At 42.8% G+C, this 17,297-nt stretch overlaps 1 protein-coding gene across 2 annotated transcripts in view; it reads right to left on the reverse strand.

The window, feature by feature from the left end:
* The window catches only part of macrod2 (mono-ADP ribosylhydrolase 2), a 498,510-nt gene that overhangs the window by 162,863 nt on the left and 318,350 nt on the right, over window positions 1-17,297 (reverse strand). For both annotated transcript variants that reach the window (XM_053874271.1, XM_053874270.1), the window contains exon 6: window positions 10,632-10,753. In XM_053874271.1, the coding sequence (XP_053730246.1) occupies window positions 10,632-10,753 (122 nt within the window). The remainder of the gene's footprint in view (window positions 1-10,631; window positions 10,754-17,297) is intronic.

Raw genomic sequence — 17,297 nt, forward strand, 5'->3', positions numbered from 1 at the left:
TAACCTTTGGTGAAGTGTGCAGGAACTGCAGGAGGAATTGGGCCACAAGGAAATGCTCCATGGCTGAAGACACGGTGGTGCGCTGGGAACTGAGGTCCTGATTCAGGGTGGACTTTATAAAGTAGCAAAAATAGTGTATAGTGCTGTGGGAATCAGAAAATGGCTTTTGCTGGACGGTTCTTACTTACCAATGGTGTTGCAGTCAAGACCACCTGGAGACCGACTGGGACCTTGAAAACGTATACGTACGCAGTCTTTCTGGGGTCTGGTCATTGGCATAATGCTCTCCCTCTCGTCCTCAACTGAACCACCCAAAACAAATGGCTAAACTTAACCTTTACTCTTCACCCAACTAAAACCCAACTATAATGACCGAGTTATTTGGAAGTGTTAACCCTCAAAATGAGTGAGGACCATCCAAAATGTCGACTACTACTTTGGAAAAATGTCCTCTCTGTCGGTTAAAAACTTATACCAGTTCTCACAAAGATAGAAGTACACACACACACACACACATTTGTCTTCCTAGGACCGTCACCGTCACTGACATTGACATAATGCTTTCCATAGCATCTTCCTCTAAACCTAACCATCGAAAACAAATGGCTAAACTCAACCTTTACTCTGAACCCTCTGAATGAGACTTTAACAAAGTGAGCAACTCATCCAGGTTCTCACAAAGATCGAAGCACAAGAACACACACACATACACATAGGAACACACACATTTGTATTGCCATCCCTGTGGGGACATTGTGAGGTTGACATTGCCATAATGCTTTCCCCGGCCTCTCACCCTGAACCTAACCATCCAACACATATGGCTCACCTTAACCAGGACTCTGAACCAAAGTTAAACCCAATTGTAATGGCACAGTTATTTTGAAGTCTTCATCATCAAATTGAGGTTTGGACCTTTGGGGATCCCCACAGGTCCACACAAGGAAGTGTTTTGTCAAGAATTGGTCCCCATGAGGCAGTATAAACAAACCCACACCCACCAACGCACTTCCTTCTCTTTATTTTTATGTACCATCTGACGGTAAAATACTCATCTACATTTGTTGGCAACTATCAGCATATTGGTTCCACAACATTTCTCCATTCCACTCCAGGTGTTGCCTACTTTGACTATGACAGGCCTATGAAGCTAATTCACTCCCTTCACTCAGCAAACGGCTGGTGTCAAAGTGAACCACTTTAAAAACAAGGAAGTGAGTGGTCCTGTGTTCTGAATGCCTTATGTGGCGGAAACAGAAGTAACAAATGTGTGGCGCATCCGAGAGTGGAATATGGCCATGGCACGTATGGTGCACGTGAGCGCTGCCACACTATGAACAAGTGAGAGATCTTATTCTCAAGTATTAGTGGTCAAGGTGATGTTTATTTAATTTAAATTTTCTTTCATCATTTTTTTATTTTACTCAAATGACATTCTTCTGTATTCCTTCCACCTTTGTCCCATGTTCTACTTCTTCTTACCATAACATATGACCAGTCACAATGAATGCTCGAACACATTATTCTGGTTCCATATAGCAACCAAAAAATGGCTTCTTAACTAGCAGGAAAACAATCGCTATATATTAAAATTTTCGAAGTAGAGATGCTCAGGATTTTCTGGCGAAAGAAAACAATTTTTTCACATGACGACAAAATTCATTTTGCTAAAGAAGACTGAAATATTATACCCATTATGCCATCATTTCACACCCATTTGGGATTAGCAGACTTTGCATATTGCCATAACCGTTGCCCTTAAAGCCTCATTTCTGTCGGGACTGAAGCAGAGTAAGATAGTCTTATCCAGGAAATAATTGGATGATGTGGATGAATTCCAAATTCGAACAAAACTGACGGCTAAACGATAGAGACACAAAGACTTAGCCGCCGTGTGAAAGAAGATAAGCGAAGAACCTCATTTCCTCTCCCAGTTAATGGCGCAGTTTACTTTGTTGTGATGGGGAGCCAAGCACGCGCACCGGCGGGCGTCTCCACTTCCTCGCCGTTATGTAATTAAATTGGGAGTCTCTCGCATTCCGCCACAATAATTCATGAGAAGAGGATTAGAAAGCGGATAAGAGAAAAGTTAGTGTACCACCAGATCGGAACGTACATGCTAAAGTGGGATAGGGCGGAGCTTCAAATGATACTGAGCACGATTTGAAATCTGACCTACATTTCTGATACGTCAAATTTAATCTCCCCGAGGAGCTTGTTTATTTGTCACAGGCTTACATCTTTAAAACTAGTTGTTGCCTCTGTTATTCATGAAAAGAGTATCAAGCATTAGATCCCCACTGGTCTCAATCTCAAAGCAGGATGTGTCACTTATAAGATAGTTGCCGTGTGCCAACGTGTTCTGGATTCGCGTTGGGCAAAATGAATGGGAGCTAATGCTTCTAGCAGCCTTGGAATGAACCCACGGAGAGGGATGGCTAATCCGATCATTCTACACCATTCATCTCCACTTGGCTTTCAGCTCCTTTCTCTACGGGCAATTTGTGGCTTCACTGCTGGGCATCTTCAAAGCCAGTATGGTACGTCGACTGAGCACTTCCAGGCCGACCGGGAGTCAAAACACAGTCCTCAAGTCTGTGACCTCACAAATGTCCATGTTGACTGCTGCCAACTAATGATATGTTGCCAGTAATAGCTGAGTAATGCCGACTGAAATGATACTTTTGGGGCATCTAACTATGCAATTGTGTGACATTCAGTGTACAAAAATGATCACAGGTTATTGGACACACAATAAAACCATTTATTACCATTTCAGAGGGTTAGAGTTGAGGAATCGTATGAAAGACAGACTTCCCTGAGAGCGGGAGAAGAGTGAGCCACATTCTGTGTCAAACAATTTGAAATGATTGTCAACTGCTGTGACTACACGAGGAAATGGATTCATGCAAACATACCCAACAAATGGCATATAATCTCAGCCAAATACCTACAAGGCTGCATACCCCTCCACACAGCCTCTCATGACTAACAGAAACAAGGACCTGCAATAACCTATGAGACTTCCAAACTCCTCATATGGTTGGGCTTCATTCTAGTAGTGAAAAAAGTATGACTGAATATTTATTAAAATACACACGAGTAGTGTATTCTAATAATGTATTACAGTAGGCTAGGAGACTGTACTATAAAATTATGAAACACTTTAAAATCATTTGGTACATATTCTAATAACTTTTTAGGCCTTTATTTTCTGTTTATTCTCTTAAAATTCAAATTATTTTTATGAATGACACTCACTTTTATAAGCAATACCTGTCCCTCAAGATGAATAAGATATTGAAAAACAAATGTTGTAATAAAGTGCCTTTACGTCATGATATGTTTTAACAATGGTTCGGTCACTAAGGCATTTACTAATTTAAAAGATCTTCCAATATTAGGTTTTGTTTTGATAACCATTTTAAATAATGATAATAATAATCAAATGACATATTCAAGCATTTTTAATATATATGAAATCAAAACGAAGTTGTACTTGATTGTAGGTTTTTTTTTCATTTGTCACAGTGCATAAACTGCAGGAAACCCACCCTGTTTTAAAGTATTTACCAAGAGGGATATGCAAAAAATATATCAAAATCTGAGCAAATCTGAGCACTGAAAATGTGACACCCTTTTAACATTTTATGACCATGGTTGAATTGAAATATTGATCATAATTCAACCCCCTAAGAAGAGATTTTTTTCCACCATTGGTCTCTGATTTTTGTAATTACACTGATAATTACAGTTTTTTTTATTGAAAAATGGTAATAGTCATGTTTGAAATTAACTATATAAAAAAACCCAATATAGTTAACTATATTAAAAATGCATATAAAACTAATACAAATATAGATAATGATGGATACAACTATGTTCTTTTTAAATACAAATCACATTCAGCTTTGTTTAGAATCAAGTGCAGAAGCAATGTGCAGAGATTTGACAACATGATCAGCCAGGAGCTAAAACTGTAGTCACGGGCAGCGCAACTCCCGAGACGTCGCTGTGTGATGTTGCGGAGCACAGCCGGCAACGTTCCATCCTGGCCATGGGCTGTGGTCAGACCGGGCCCAGAGAGCAGTGACAGCCTGCTGCTCTTTCAGCTGCAGCAAAGCAGCGGAGCCTGACATCTCTCAACGCAGAGATGAAATGAAGGGAGAACACAGGGAACATCAGTAACCGCCACAAGTGCCCGGGGAAGAGGCATGTAAAAGAAGATTGCGCGTCTTTATATACACCCCATAAAATGAAAGCAATCCATTCCGGACCAGTCAGTTGCCTTGGAACGCGTCATATCTATTTGTATGATGGCACAGCAGAACTAGAGTTAGCATATGAAAAAACACTTTTCGCAGGTCAGGATCAGGGTGTGAACGTCATTTTGAGAAAGATGGGTCCAGCAAAGTGAGCGAACCAATGCACGTACACCTTAGACAGGTTGCCGAAAGTTCACAAACAGAAGTTGGATTTTTTTTCCCACTGCTAAGCTGTGAACACAAGCTAGAAAGGAGCGCTATCAAATATCTATCTTCAGGGGACAAGGGCTCTGGCATGGATCCGCCAAGAGGTAACAGAAATGTGTCCTCATTTACTAAATCCCATGTTATTTCCTCCTCTGTCTCAACATGTTACAGTGAGAGGAGGGTTTTATTGCCATGTCCATAGCATGCGCCTGCCTGAAGGGTGAGATCTGCTTCCATTTAATCTTTCATGCCAAGGTTTATTTTGCGTTGGCTTTTGTTTTGACTCCGAATTCTTTGTAAGCCTCTGGAATCTCCATTAGGGAGGCGGTCATCTGGGATCCCATACTGGATTTTTTTTGGACTCACTTGGCCGGGTGCCTTTCTTCAGGAAACTCTCTTGTTTTCTAAGCTGAGGGTGAGAACCTCAAACGGGTTGAGGGGCGTAAAGGATTAGTAAACAGAACTGCTGGCGTCCACTGTTAAGTAAGACGTGCATGTCAAAGCAGTCCACAGCGACTCAAGGCCACATCTTTGCATGAAGTTTTAAAAGACTACATCCCTCTGGCGTGGAGAAAACACGAAAAAATAAAAAGAAATTTAAGTGTCCTTGCTGCAAGGAGAGACGGAACGGGCCGTGGCTAAAATGATATAATGACTCGGCTCATCGTACAAGGCCAGTCAATCACTGAACCCACTGTTTTTCAACCCGACGCAGCTGTAAAAATACATTAGACGCGACCCAGACAGCTCCGAGTACAAACAGAGACAGCCTGTGATTGGTTGACTCATAACATAAATAAAGGAAGAGACAGATCTGAAGAAAGAAGAGATAACAAGGCAAGTTCAGGGGATTCGTGGATGAACGCAGACGGGCCGGTGAGTGTCTTCTGATGCCGAAGGGACATGATGTTATAAGGCAGTCTGCCTTTGTGCCCAAAAAACAAAGTCTGCTTCGTGCCCTCAAGACGCGTGCGCGGCTCGAGGCTTGTGCCGTCTGAAAATATGAACTAGCTCGCACCACACATCGCATGGTTGCATCTGATCTCTGACGTATTTACTCTGAAACATCTTTAGTACCAAGCCATTAACCACAGATGCAACATGTTGAAATTAATCACATAAGCTATGTACATACAGACTTAATGCTCAGTAAGTATTTTTCGCTCAGATGGTCCCAAGCTGAAGATGCATGTGTTTATTTGAGGGTGTTTCTTTGAATAAAACAACACTAAAACTCAGGGCATCGTCTCCATGGCAGTGTTGCGTATGGCATGAAACATTATTTTTGATATGGCATCAGAGCCGCACTCTGGACTCATATTCCATCATTTCACCCTCGGTGGACCTGACTCCTCCACCTCTCCAGTTTCATTGATTTTAAATGAATGCACATTGTTTTTGGAGATCAGTCTGCAGCAGGATGGATCCAGCAGATCTCGATGTTGTCACTCATTCACATGGGTCAGGAGGCTCCAACTGTACCTGCTAGTTGGTACCGCAGGCTGCTGTTGCTCTTACTATGCTGCAGCAGTTGGTCAACTCTCAAAGCTTATTTATTTGCTCAGTTCTTTTTCCTTTGTCCAAAACTTTATTTAAACAACAAGAATATTTATCAGTTCACTTCCCCCTCCATCTGTTCCTAACTTTTCTAAACGGTGAAAACATTTGGCACCTTGATCATCATTTTCATCCATCTTGTTTTGTATTTGTCTGTTAGCCTCTTTTGATTTGAATTATGGGATGCAGTGTTGCAAAATTATCATTTCACAAAGTGCCATCTCGAATTCAAGTCCTCTGTAGCTTGTTTGTGCGACTTCTTTTGACCAACCTGTTTTTTTTTTGTTTTTTTTTAAGAATAGATACATTGTAGCAAATTTTGAATCAGTCAGCAACATAACAGCCGAGACGTTTATCTGACAATTCCTTACATTTATTTTATCCACATAAATTGGCCACCATCTGTAGCATTTAAAATATCTTTAATCTTTAATGGTCAAACTGAAATGATCTCAGTGATGCAGCAGGTGGCAGTGGTTTTCCGTAACTCTCACATGGAGCGCATTAGGTTGGCTGGTTTAGCCATTCCTATTGTGGACTCCTTCTGCTTCCTGGGAACCACCATCACTGAGAACTTCAAATGGGAGCCAACCATCAGGTCCCTCAACAGGAAGGCCCAGCAGAGAATGTTCTTCTTGAGGCAGCTACGAAAACTATGACTGCTGACGAAGTTGCTGGTGGAGATGTACACAGCCATCATCCAGTCCATCCTCACTTCCTCTATCACTGTTTGGTAAAACAGCGCCATCTCCAGGGACAAGAGCCGACTGCAGCGCATCATACTTTCGGCTGAGAAGGTGATTGGTTGCAGCCTGCCATCTCTTCAGGACCTCTATGTCTCCAGGACCCAGAGACGTGAAGGTCGGATCAGAGCCGACCCTTCTCACCCTGGTCATGGACTGTTGGTCCCTCTTCCCTCTGGCAGGAGGCTACGGTCCATCCAGACCAGAACCTCCCGTCACAGGAACAGCTTCTTCCCCTCGGCCATCAGACTGTTGAATTTTATTTTATTTTACATTTTCTGTCAGCACTTTATTCCAAAACACTTTCCTAGTTGGTGGGCTGCCCACTGACCATGGCAATAAATTAAATTCTGATTCAGATTCGAAACCAAGCGAGAGCATTGTACAAACTCACACTAGAGTGAGGGAAAAGATGGCCGCTCTGAAGCTCCAGGATCCAGATGGGAGACCCACCAATATTTGTTTTCTCCCTTCTGAAATGAGAGGTCTTCATTTGAAAATGACTATAATATTGGGATATTTATTTTGGAATATGTCAGTCCACCATCTTTGTTTCAACACGTCGTAAATAAACAGCGCACAGGGAGGAAGAGGGCGACGCTCTTATCTTGTCCTTGACTATGTTCACCATCTGGCTTCACAATCAATGTAATTGCAACCAAGAGGTGTGGGTCCAACAGACAATGAGTCATCAACAGTGCTGGAATTCGTCACAATCATCTTGAATGAGCCTGGCACACGTCTCCGTCTACGATCTGCCTTGGTAAATACTTGCATTGATTGCCCTGTAATGAGGCTGTAGGGCTGTGGGTTACGACTAAGAATGTGATTTGTGGTATTTGCTGCGATACTGATTTGTTTACCCTCTGTGGGCAGGACAAATCCATATATCAAGGCCGACCAGAATGGAACATGTGTGAGCCAGAAGCCGGTGCGTGTGAATGACCAGCCGCTGCCAGCTGTGGGTTGTGTGGCCATTGTCTTCGCTCAAGCTCTCAAACCAGTCAAAAGCACTCACGGAAGAATCTGCCTCAGTGAGGACATTCTTGAGAAGGTGGCGCAGCCACACAAAGGTGATGAGCACCCACGTATCCTCCAAAAAAATGTCTTTTTTTTTTAAAGGAGCTATAAAGCTCAGGCTGCATGAAGGATGTGCTGCTCACTTCAGTCACTGTAAATCACAAGTCGAATTTAATACAATGTGAGTTAGTTATGACAACATCACAATTCTGAAACCGTCAGATAGTGTACAAATTCAACTCAGGGGTCAGTAACTATTGGGAAATCCTCCACTGTGAGAAAAGTATGCAACGGTTTTCTAGCTCAATATTTAACACAATATTTCAATGGATGTTTTACCAACTCATGGTTTGGAGGCAGCTTCACTATATCAAAACCCATCTCCCTGTTCGTGCACAAGGTGGACGTGAAAGAACTGAAGTAACTAAACTGAAGGAAAAGGTGATACAAGCATGGTCTGTTAGAACTAGACTGGAATACAGTTCTATACAGACAGTGCTTCATTGAGCACCTGCGATATTCATGCAGGTCCTAGTTTGAGCTAAGCCGGAGTCCGACTGCGGCCCTTATCTTGATTTACGCACAGCACAGTGTGAACTGAACTGCAGAGCGATGTCATTTCCGTAATGATGGGTGGCGCCGTGACCCTTTGAGACCTTTTCCGTTCAATGCAACAGAAGGCGATCTAACCAGTTAGAGATTCACTCATTTGAGGAATGGTTCACCACCATTACCAGAAATTCAGTTGTCATTGCTCTGGTTTCAGGATTAAACTTATGTTTTAGAAATGCTTTAAATAGCTCAGAGAAGAAGCCGCTGTTTTTTGTGTCCATTTTATTTGTATGGCAATCGATTGAGTGAGTGTGTATAAATATATACTTGGATCAGGGTGAAAACTGCATTACTACGAAGGGGCCGGTCTGTAATATCACAAAGAATATGTGAGATGTAGCTTGTAGCTTCAAACAGGTTGAGTTTGATATTTGTTTGAAACATTGCTGGTGTCAGCTTCAACATTTCATAAAACCAATAAATCAGATCAACTTATCCTTCCTTCCTTCCTTCCTTCACCTTCTTCTGCCGCTTATCCAGGGTGGGGTCACGGAGGCAGCATTCGGAGCAGGGAAGCCCAAACTTCCCGGTCCGCACAAACCTCCTCCAGCTCCTCCCGGGGGATCCCGAGGCGTTCCCAGGCCAGACCGGAGACATCATCTCTCCGGCGAGTCCTGGGTCTTCCCGGGGGTCTCCTCCCGGTAGGACATGCCCGGAACACCTCCCCAGGGAGGCGTCCAGGGGGCATCCGGATCAGATGCCCGAGCCACCTCAACTGGTTCCTGGTTCCGGCTCCACCCCGAGCTCCTCCTGGATGACCGAACTCCTCACCCTATCTCTAAGGGTGCGCCCAGCCACCTTGCGGAGGAAACTCATCTCAGCCGCTTGTATCCGCGATCAGACTAAGAGCAGTTCAGAAGTCCTGATGACAAGTTTACCAACAAGGACTGTGACGTTGCCCAGCATGGCGCAGCCGGGGCCCCACCCTGGAGCCAGGCCTGGGGTTGGGGCTGGAATGCGAGCGCCTGGTGGTCGGGCCTCAGCCCATGGGGCCCGGCCGGGCCTAGCCCGAAAGGACGACATGCGGGTGGTGGCCCACGCAGGAGGGAGTCACAGGGGTCGGGTGCAAAGAGGACAGTCAAGGGCGGGGGACCCGACGACCTGGTTGGTGTGGACATTCTCTGGCTTTCGGAACATGGCATCAACTAATCCTGCTTTACAAAATCTAACTCAGAATCTAAAAAACTGCACTACATCAACGCCCAATTCACCCCATTGCTGCTCACCACAGAGGTCCTGAGGAACAACGCAGCGTAAAACACACAACTTGTCTACAACATATAATCCAGCTAGATCTTCTACTGTTCTTCCACAGGAATCACTGTAACATGTTGTGTTCCTTTCCCAGGCACCACATAATCTTTTCATTGAACTAAAGCGCACATGCAAGTGAATTATAAACTGGATGCTGCAGGTGACAGAAATTCAACTGTCACAGTGAGAATGAAACGATTACTTTATATTGAGTCACAGCCAGACGAAGGCAATAACTAGTACACATTGAAAGCCTCCAACCACTAGATGATGCTGTGTTCACTTCCGTTTTCTACCAAACTGTGTTAAGAAGTCAACAAAAGATACAGGATATAAAGGTATGATTCAACAGTTGGTCCTAAAATTAAAAGCAAGGCTGATGTTTTCATAGAAACAGTGAAGCAATATTTACTCTGTCAAGCACAAACGAACAGGAATCTGTGCATTAAACATTGCATATGGTTTGTTGTTTGATATGAGATGGTTTGGATGTAAATCATGTTTCTTTGCCGCCGCATGAGGCCAGATCTACAGTATCATAAATTGCTCATAAAGCACAAAACATCTCATAAATTACCAAAATGTTTGCTACCATATTTTCATGTTGGATTTTATGTTTTCATAAGGCGAAATAAATGTGTGACTATGCTGAGGATTTTAATATGGAGAGGTGGAAGGAATTGCCTTTTATTTTATCACCAGCCAAATAAGCCTACGTGAGAAGCTTTCACTTTACCAACATAAAATACACTCCCAGTGTTTTTGTTTCCACACTGGCTTTTGTTTAAATAAAGCAGATTAAGGTTTTCAGTGTTTCGAAAATCCATCTCTTTTTACCTTTTTCCAACAAATTCAAAGACCGCTTCTATGCCTCGCAGGGATTACTCCGAGAGAGAGACACAGCTCTGTTTCTTTCAAGCTCATATGGATTTCTCCTCAGGTAAGTGTTAAAGCGCCGGTGTTCTCGACTCACCACAGTGCTCAAGCCGTGTTCTTTCACCAGCCGGAGGGAGTTCTGGTAGCAGGAGGTGAGGTCGCTGGTCTCAGTCGAGCCAACGTGACCTCTGGCCACTGGGCCCACAGTGTGGATCACATCTGTCAGAATGAAAGGAAACATGAAGTCACCAAATCAAGTCAGGTTTTCTCAACGTCTACGTGTAATGAAGTACATTCACAGTTTCACACGCTGTCGCCAGGTGAGAGCACATTTTAACCGTCTGATCCTTGAAATCCGGTTGAAAGCCTGACAAAAATAAATGCGTTTATTGCTTGAATAAATGTGAGTTAGGTATAAATCCTTTCATGCCAAACTGGAGTTCTCACCAGCATTTCCCCCACTCTCACTACAGTAATTTGTCAATCACTGTCAGGGCCGAGCCACATGGCGCCTTAATAGAATCATACATTTGAGGACAGGAGAATACTAGAATCTACAAAAAGAACTTTGCAGAAACATAATCTTCCACATCCAAACCTCCATTTCGCACTTGACAGGTGAATATTTTCACGCCAGTAAGAGGCGAACTGACGCCGATACTAAAATAGTCACAATGAAAGGTGTTTCGATAACCTGAGATCGCACAAGCCTCCGCCATATCACATTTCTATTAAAAAAAACTAAGCAGGCAATTGCATTAATAAAACAACTTCCTCCACAAGCGGTTTCTCCCCAAGAAATACATGGAATTTCAGTGGCATTTCCACAGCTGCAATGTACTGTATCAGAGTCAGTACAGTTTATCTCAAACATATCTTAAAGCAATGTTTTGGGAGCTTTGGGAAATTTTGTGTTCCACTCCAAACAAACCTACGCAACCAAAATCCAAAAACAAAATGACTTCTGCGTTAGCTTATTTCCAGCCATCCGTGAAAGGTGGATTGAAATATGTTTGTCCGTTTTGTAATTGTGCCAACAAACTTAAGAACAATGCCCCAATATCTGACATCTGCCACTAAGCAAATGGCAAAGGCAACAGAGGAACACATGGATATCAATAAAATATATTCATTTCTATCTCCAGCATATTATAAAAATAAAGCAAATCATGAAAATGTCCTTTTTCAGATAAAAGGGTGAAAAAAAAATGGAAAACAGTAGATAAGTGGAGGTCAAAATAAGGTAAATATTTTAGTAAACACAAGTTGGAGTCAGCCTTCCACCTCATGTAGAGGACCTTCAGCTGAACAGAATTCATGTACCTCTGGACTTTTGTTGGTTCATAGTTAAAAATCCGACCACCTTCTTTGTTTCGTCTCAGATAGAGGGATCGAGACGAAGTAGGGAGTTGTAAATGAATTCTTTGGGAGAAATGGCCTGTGCCTCTGCACATTTGCACTTGGATAAAAAGCCATGTATGTAAATTTAAATGTAAGTCTGTCGCTTTAATTCAGATCTTGAGTGTTTGACATTAGCAAAGGTCACCGTGTCATTGAATGAGTGCGTTTTCCGGCAAGACTAAGTCAGCACCTGCATAATGTTACACAGTTTAAAATATAGATGTGTCAGAAAAGAATAGTGTTTTACATGGTCGTAAAACTACATTTTTTCCAACTTTCATTTGACTCCTGCGTTTTCACCTGTGGTGAATTCCAATTCCTCCCTTAAATCTCAACCGTAGCCCTCAAAACCAAGTTAAAAGGGCTGTGTGAGACTTGGGACACCCCATAAATGGAGATATGTCAGACTGTGGAGTATTGTGAACTTCATACTTGACACCATGGACAAGAAATAAATGGTCTAATAAAGAGGACATATGTAAGACAAGGGCAGGAAAGTCAAAATAATTCAGACGTGTTGAATCACTGCTGTTCGGTCAGCAGCATTGTCAACTTGAAGACATCATTCGGGTTGCACTGCATGTTATTTCATTCAGTGATCACACACCACTATTTGGCTTCAATGACTCTTTGCCATTGAAGCCGAATGTTGCTTTTTTTTTGTTCTCTTTGGCTGAAAATATATTTGGCCTCTGAATAATTCCTCAATCCTGAGGTTGGCGCAGGCGAATGTCAAAACTGATGAAGACACTTTCCCCAATCTCGCTCCTCATCTTAACTTCCTGAGAATCATCAAATGCACATTTTGAGGTTAAGGATTCAGGAAGGAATCGGAATTCACCGTATGCACTGAAGAGCAGACATGCAGATACTCAAATGTGCCTCAACAAAACGCAAACTAATCGTAAATTAATCGTAATAACTTTTAGAACGACCAATATGTGTGGGTTTGAGATGGTATACTTGTCTCTCCGACAAGATTAAAGCAAGTACCTTATCTGAGGTTTAAAAAAAAGACAAGACATTGCGAGTCAGTTGTCACAGAGCCAAGGCAAAAACATCTGGACACATAATCTGGAAACATAGAAGTTCTACTGATCCTCATCCGACACCAACATAGACACTCCAGACTCCAAATCATTTAACCGCAGGATGCTCTCCCTGCACCGTCCCAAAATAAGTAAACATCAATGACAACCCTTGTTGTGGTTCAAAGCTCAATGATGTGCAGTTTGTTGGTTAATTGTTGAGGTCGTAAAAAGCACCAAAAAAAATAATTTGCTATCTCCGTTACGGGTTTCTGGAGAAGCGGAAGAGAGAAAGGAGTCTACCTCTCTGTTTGGGAAAACATGAGAGCTGAATCCACAGACGTCTAAGCAGCTTGGGAATCGCCGCGCACACAATGTGGCTATAATGGGTCACATGGTAACTTGTCTTTGCACATAATTCATGAAGTTGCTCACTAAAACAACAGCCACATGCCAATTAGACGGCGGGTAAGCGCCAAAACTGGAGTGCTGGCCAATTCATGAAAATGTAACAGCCCACATCTCATCGGTGCCAGTGTTGTAGCCACAGCCTTCTCCCCAAAATAAATATTTGTCGAACTTTGCTACAGCAAAGTGAAAATATTCTTTTACCTATTGACTAAAAGGACTCATTAGAGGAGTGTCAGATATTTTCTTTGGACCGGTAATATATTCCGACAGATGCTTTGGGATTCCTGAATTTCAAACAGGCCGTCTTCGCGTGGAGTCTGGTTGTCCACAGCGAAATGAAGACAATTAACTGGAGTCAAAAAAGTAGGGTTTGTTTCGAGGGATTGCGTCAGACGAGGGTAACACTTCTGATCTCCTGCACCGAACGTCACCTGAGACGATGCTGATGTCCCGACTTGAGGTGTTCTGATTCCACTCCTGCACCACAGATCTACATGGTAAAGATGATGAAAGCATAGCCTCACATTTTTAAAAAGCCCTGTGACTGTAGCGTCCAACTGGCACCACCAAATATCAAAAGCATCAATGCCAGAAAGATGAGAGAAAATTGATTTGTGTGTTTCATTTCGAAGACAAAAGTAAACATATTCTGGATTCAAAATGGAATTTCGATCCTTTTTTAAGTGAGCGCTGACAGGGAAATATGCCTGAAAGTTGAACAAATACATGAATAAAGTCCAGTGCTTCAACAACCAAAATCGATCAAAAAAAATGAATTAAACATTTTCAGGCGCTTTTATTTTTTCCACCATTAGACAATACAACTAATTCAAGCCTAGCATCGCAGAATTAAGAAGCAGGGCATCTCATGCATGCAAGATAATGGAGGTGGTTGTTTTGTTTGCACACTGCAACAGGAGCACAACCTTCAGCAGCAACTTCAATTATACTACAGACCGCAGTTTATAATGTGTTACACAAAGCAATACAATGAAGACTGTTTTGGGTAAGAGTTCAACTCCAGTAACTGAGTCGTGCCATTTGACAAGCTACTTCAGATTAACATGTATTTTGAAATTGGGGTGAGAAGTTTCATTTGGGTGACAGCCATGAGTAGAATAAGTGTTGGTGTGGCATCTTTAAAACATGACGTGTGCTTTGTGGGAGATAATGTTCATATGTCCCAAGTCTGTGAGTTTTGGGATACAAAACGCTGTTGTTCTTTAGGAGTCAAATATCACGAGTCAAATATGAAGATCCAACACATTCTCGAAGTCATCAAATGCCAACTCTTTTCAAGTGAAACTTAGTGGCCCAGAGTGACTTTGTGCGACACGCTATCCAAATAGCTCAGCGCAAGAGAAAGATTGAGTGCATGCAGATGATCTAAGATCAGGTAAGAACACATTTCACTATGGAATCGAGGTGGTGTGTTCCTTAAAAGGGCCATTTATCCTCCCTTTATGTACGAAATTGTACCTGTCCGTTTAAAACAATCTTATGCTTTAAACGTGTTGTTGTTTGTGTTTGAATTGCTGTTCACCAATATATCCACCAGGGGGAGCCGCCCAGTGTACGTATATGAAAACGGTAAACTCCAAAACAAACATGGTGACTGTGGCGGAGGTATTGAAAATGTACCTCTTGCACCAAAGAGGAAACAGAGACAGCATTGTCCGAGATGGCAGTCAGTGAGGCTATTCAGTTTTTACGTCTTCTTCGCGTCTCGCTAGAGCTACGGATCAAGTAGTGATAGCAACACTGCCCCCCTTGGTTTCCGGTGGTACTGCCCCGTTTGGTCCGTATCTGTAAGCTTCGTGGAAACGTGTAGAGATATGGATGAAACGAACGCAGATCTGCATGTGAAGTTGAGCATAAATGTCTTTAATCTTTAGTTGACATCTGAAGTAGATGCCGTGCTGCAAGAGAGTGAACGTACACAGTGACAATTTGCAGCATCGACGATCACACTGGCTCACATACGTTTCCACACGACAGGTTCCTTCAAGAATCTTGAGCTGTCCGTCTGTTTGGTCAAGGCTGCTGTAAGTTTACTGGTGCTGTGTCATGCAGTCACCACCGATACGTGACGATTTGAAGTTTCGCTTATCCCACTTCCTGTTTCAAACACCGCCACAGACATTAACCTTCTACTAACCAGTGTGTGTGGATTTGTTACAGGAGGTCCAGTGCAGACAGAGAGAGACTTGTGATTACTCCTTTCTCCTGCCTTCGAAGCACTTTCATGCTTCATTTAACACAGTTTTGGTCGGACAACATGGACAACATAAGTGTTTCCCCCATCAAGGTAAGTTGACACAAATCCGGTTGTTGTTTTCCACACTGAGGCTTCATTATCATTCAGGAAACATTAGACAAAGACAACTACGGACAAAGAGAAGAAGTCACCTTTTCATCCGACGAGAACCTCTCTTCCCTTTCAAGACAATACCTTTCCAAGTCCCTCAGTTAATTAGCCTCCAATCCTGCAATGTTCTGAGCAATTCCCTTCACCGCAATCCTCTGGATTTGTTCCGTGTGGTCCCTTGCTCAGGGCGACAAGGTCACTCACACAATTGAACCAGTGTGAGAAGATGATTGACATCCAGTGGACTATCGTTTCAGGGATTCTTTCTCATCTGTTGAGACTTCAGCCAAGAAAAACAGCAAAAAGACAGCTCACGCCACTCAATATTTTCGGATCATAAAAATACAAATAAATATTTTCCACTGATTCATTTAAATACCAATAAGGTGGGATGTGCCTGGGTGATGAAAGAGCTGAGCCAAAGGGCTAAACTTGATACAGTATGTGATCCTCTCCTCTCACGAAAGAATAAGATCGAATACGTAGAAGCGTTGCACTGAGAAGTTGAGGTGGCTCAGGCAACTTCCTTAACTATACAACTACCACAAAATACTCTTGACCCACAGGTGACAGTTTGACCACCTCAATGAGCAAGTTAAACAACGGATTTTCTGGCACGACCAACGCACAATCCCGACACATATTTATGACCAAGTGTAAGAATGACAGGAGTGATGCGGAGCGCCGCTGCCAACATTTTATGGAGGTCACATTTACAGCTTGGTTTTCTTGGGCAGTTTGCTTCATAAAAGCACGCACAGAAACACAGGCCTCCCTTCATGTCGAGCCTTCCCTGCCACTGAGCGGCACACATCACGGTCTCAAGTGTAAAATCAGGCTCAGACTGGATGATGCAATGACCTCCTGACACGGGAAAAGGAATGTGGGAAAGAACTTTGTGGAAAAGAATCTAAAATATTCCACACCGCTCTACCACGGGGGACAGACTTCAAAGAAGCCACTTTCTGAGCATCTTAAGAAAAAAAAAATCTTTTGAAATATCTACACTTTATCCAGAAGAGAACCAGGATTCTCTCTCAGAGTGGGACCACTGCTCCACTGTCTGATCAATCTTTCATTTTCGCTTGTCTGCACTGACTTTAAAGATTCACAACACCACACAATTCATAAGAGTTCCTCTGGGCAGGGGTGTGCCGACACGACTTCTGTCATGAGACGGCTCCTGGATAACCCTGGAGGTGCGGCACAAACACTGTTGGCGCCAATGAAAACTGACCGTTTCATCTCAACTTTGAGATACGAGAGTGAGCCACAGCACTCATGATCAGCCAGCCACAACTAAACTCCTCATTTGCCCTTTATGGCCATTCAATGGCATTGAACACAAAACACCGCGATCATGAATTAAATAAGGTTTTACCAACCATGATTCAACTGTTTATTCCACACATCACTTCATTTGGTTGAGAAACACAGTGGATACTGTGTAGGAAAGTGAGAATTTCTGCCCAGAGATTAGTTACTGAGATAAGCAACTGAGAAGCTCAACTGTCAGTGGTGGCTATTTTTCGGATTCATATCGAACAGTCAGTTT

This window comes from Synchiropus splendidus, chromosome 9 (genome assembly GCF_027744825.2).
Source record: "Synchiropus splendidus isolate RoL2022-P1 chromosome 9, RoL_Sspl_1.0, whole genome shotgun sequence".
Classification (NCBI taxonomy): domain Eukaryota; kingdom Metazoa; phylum Chordata; class Actinopteri; order Syngnathiformes; family Callionymidae; genus Synchiropus; species Synchiropus splendidus.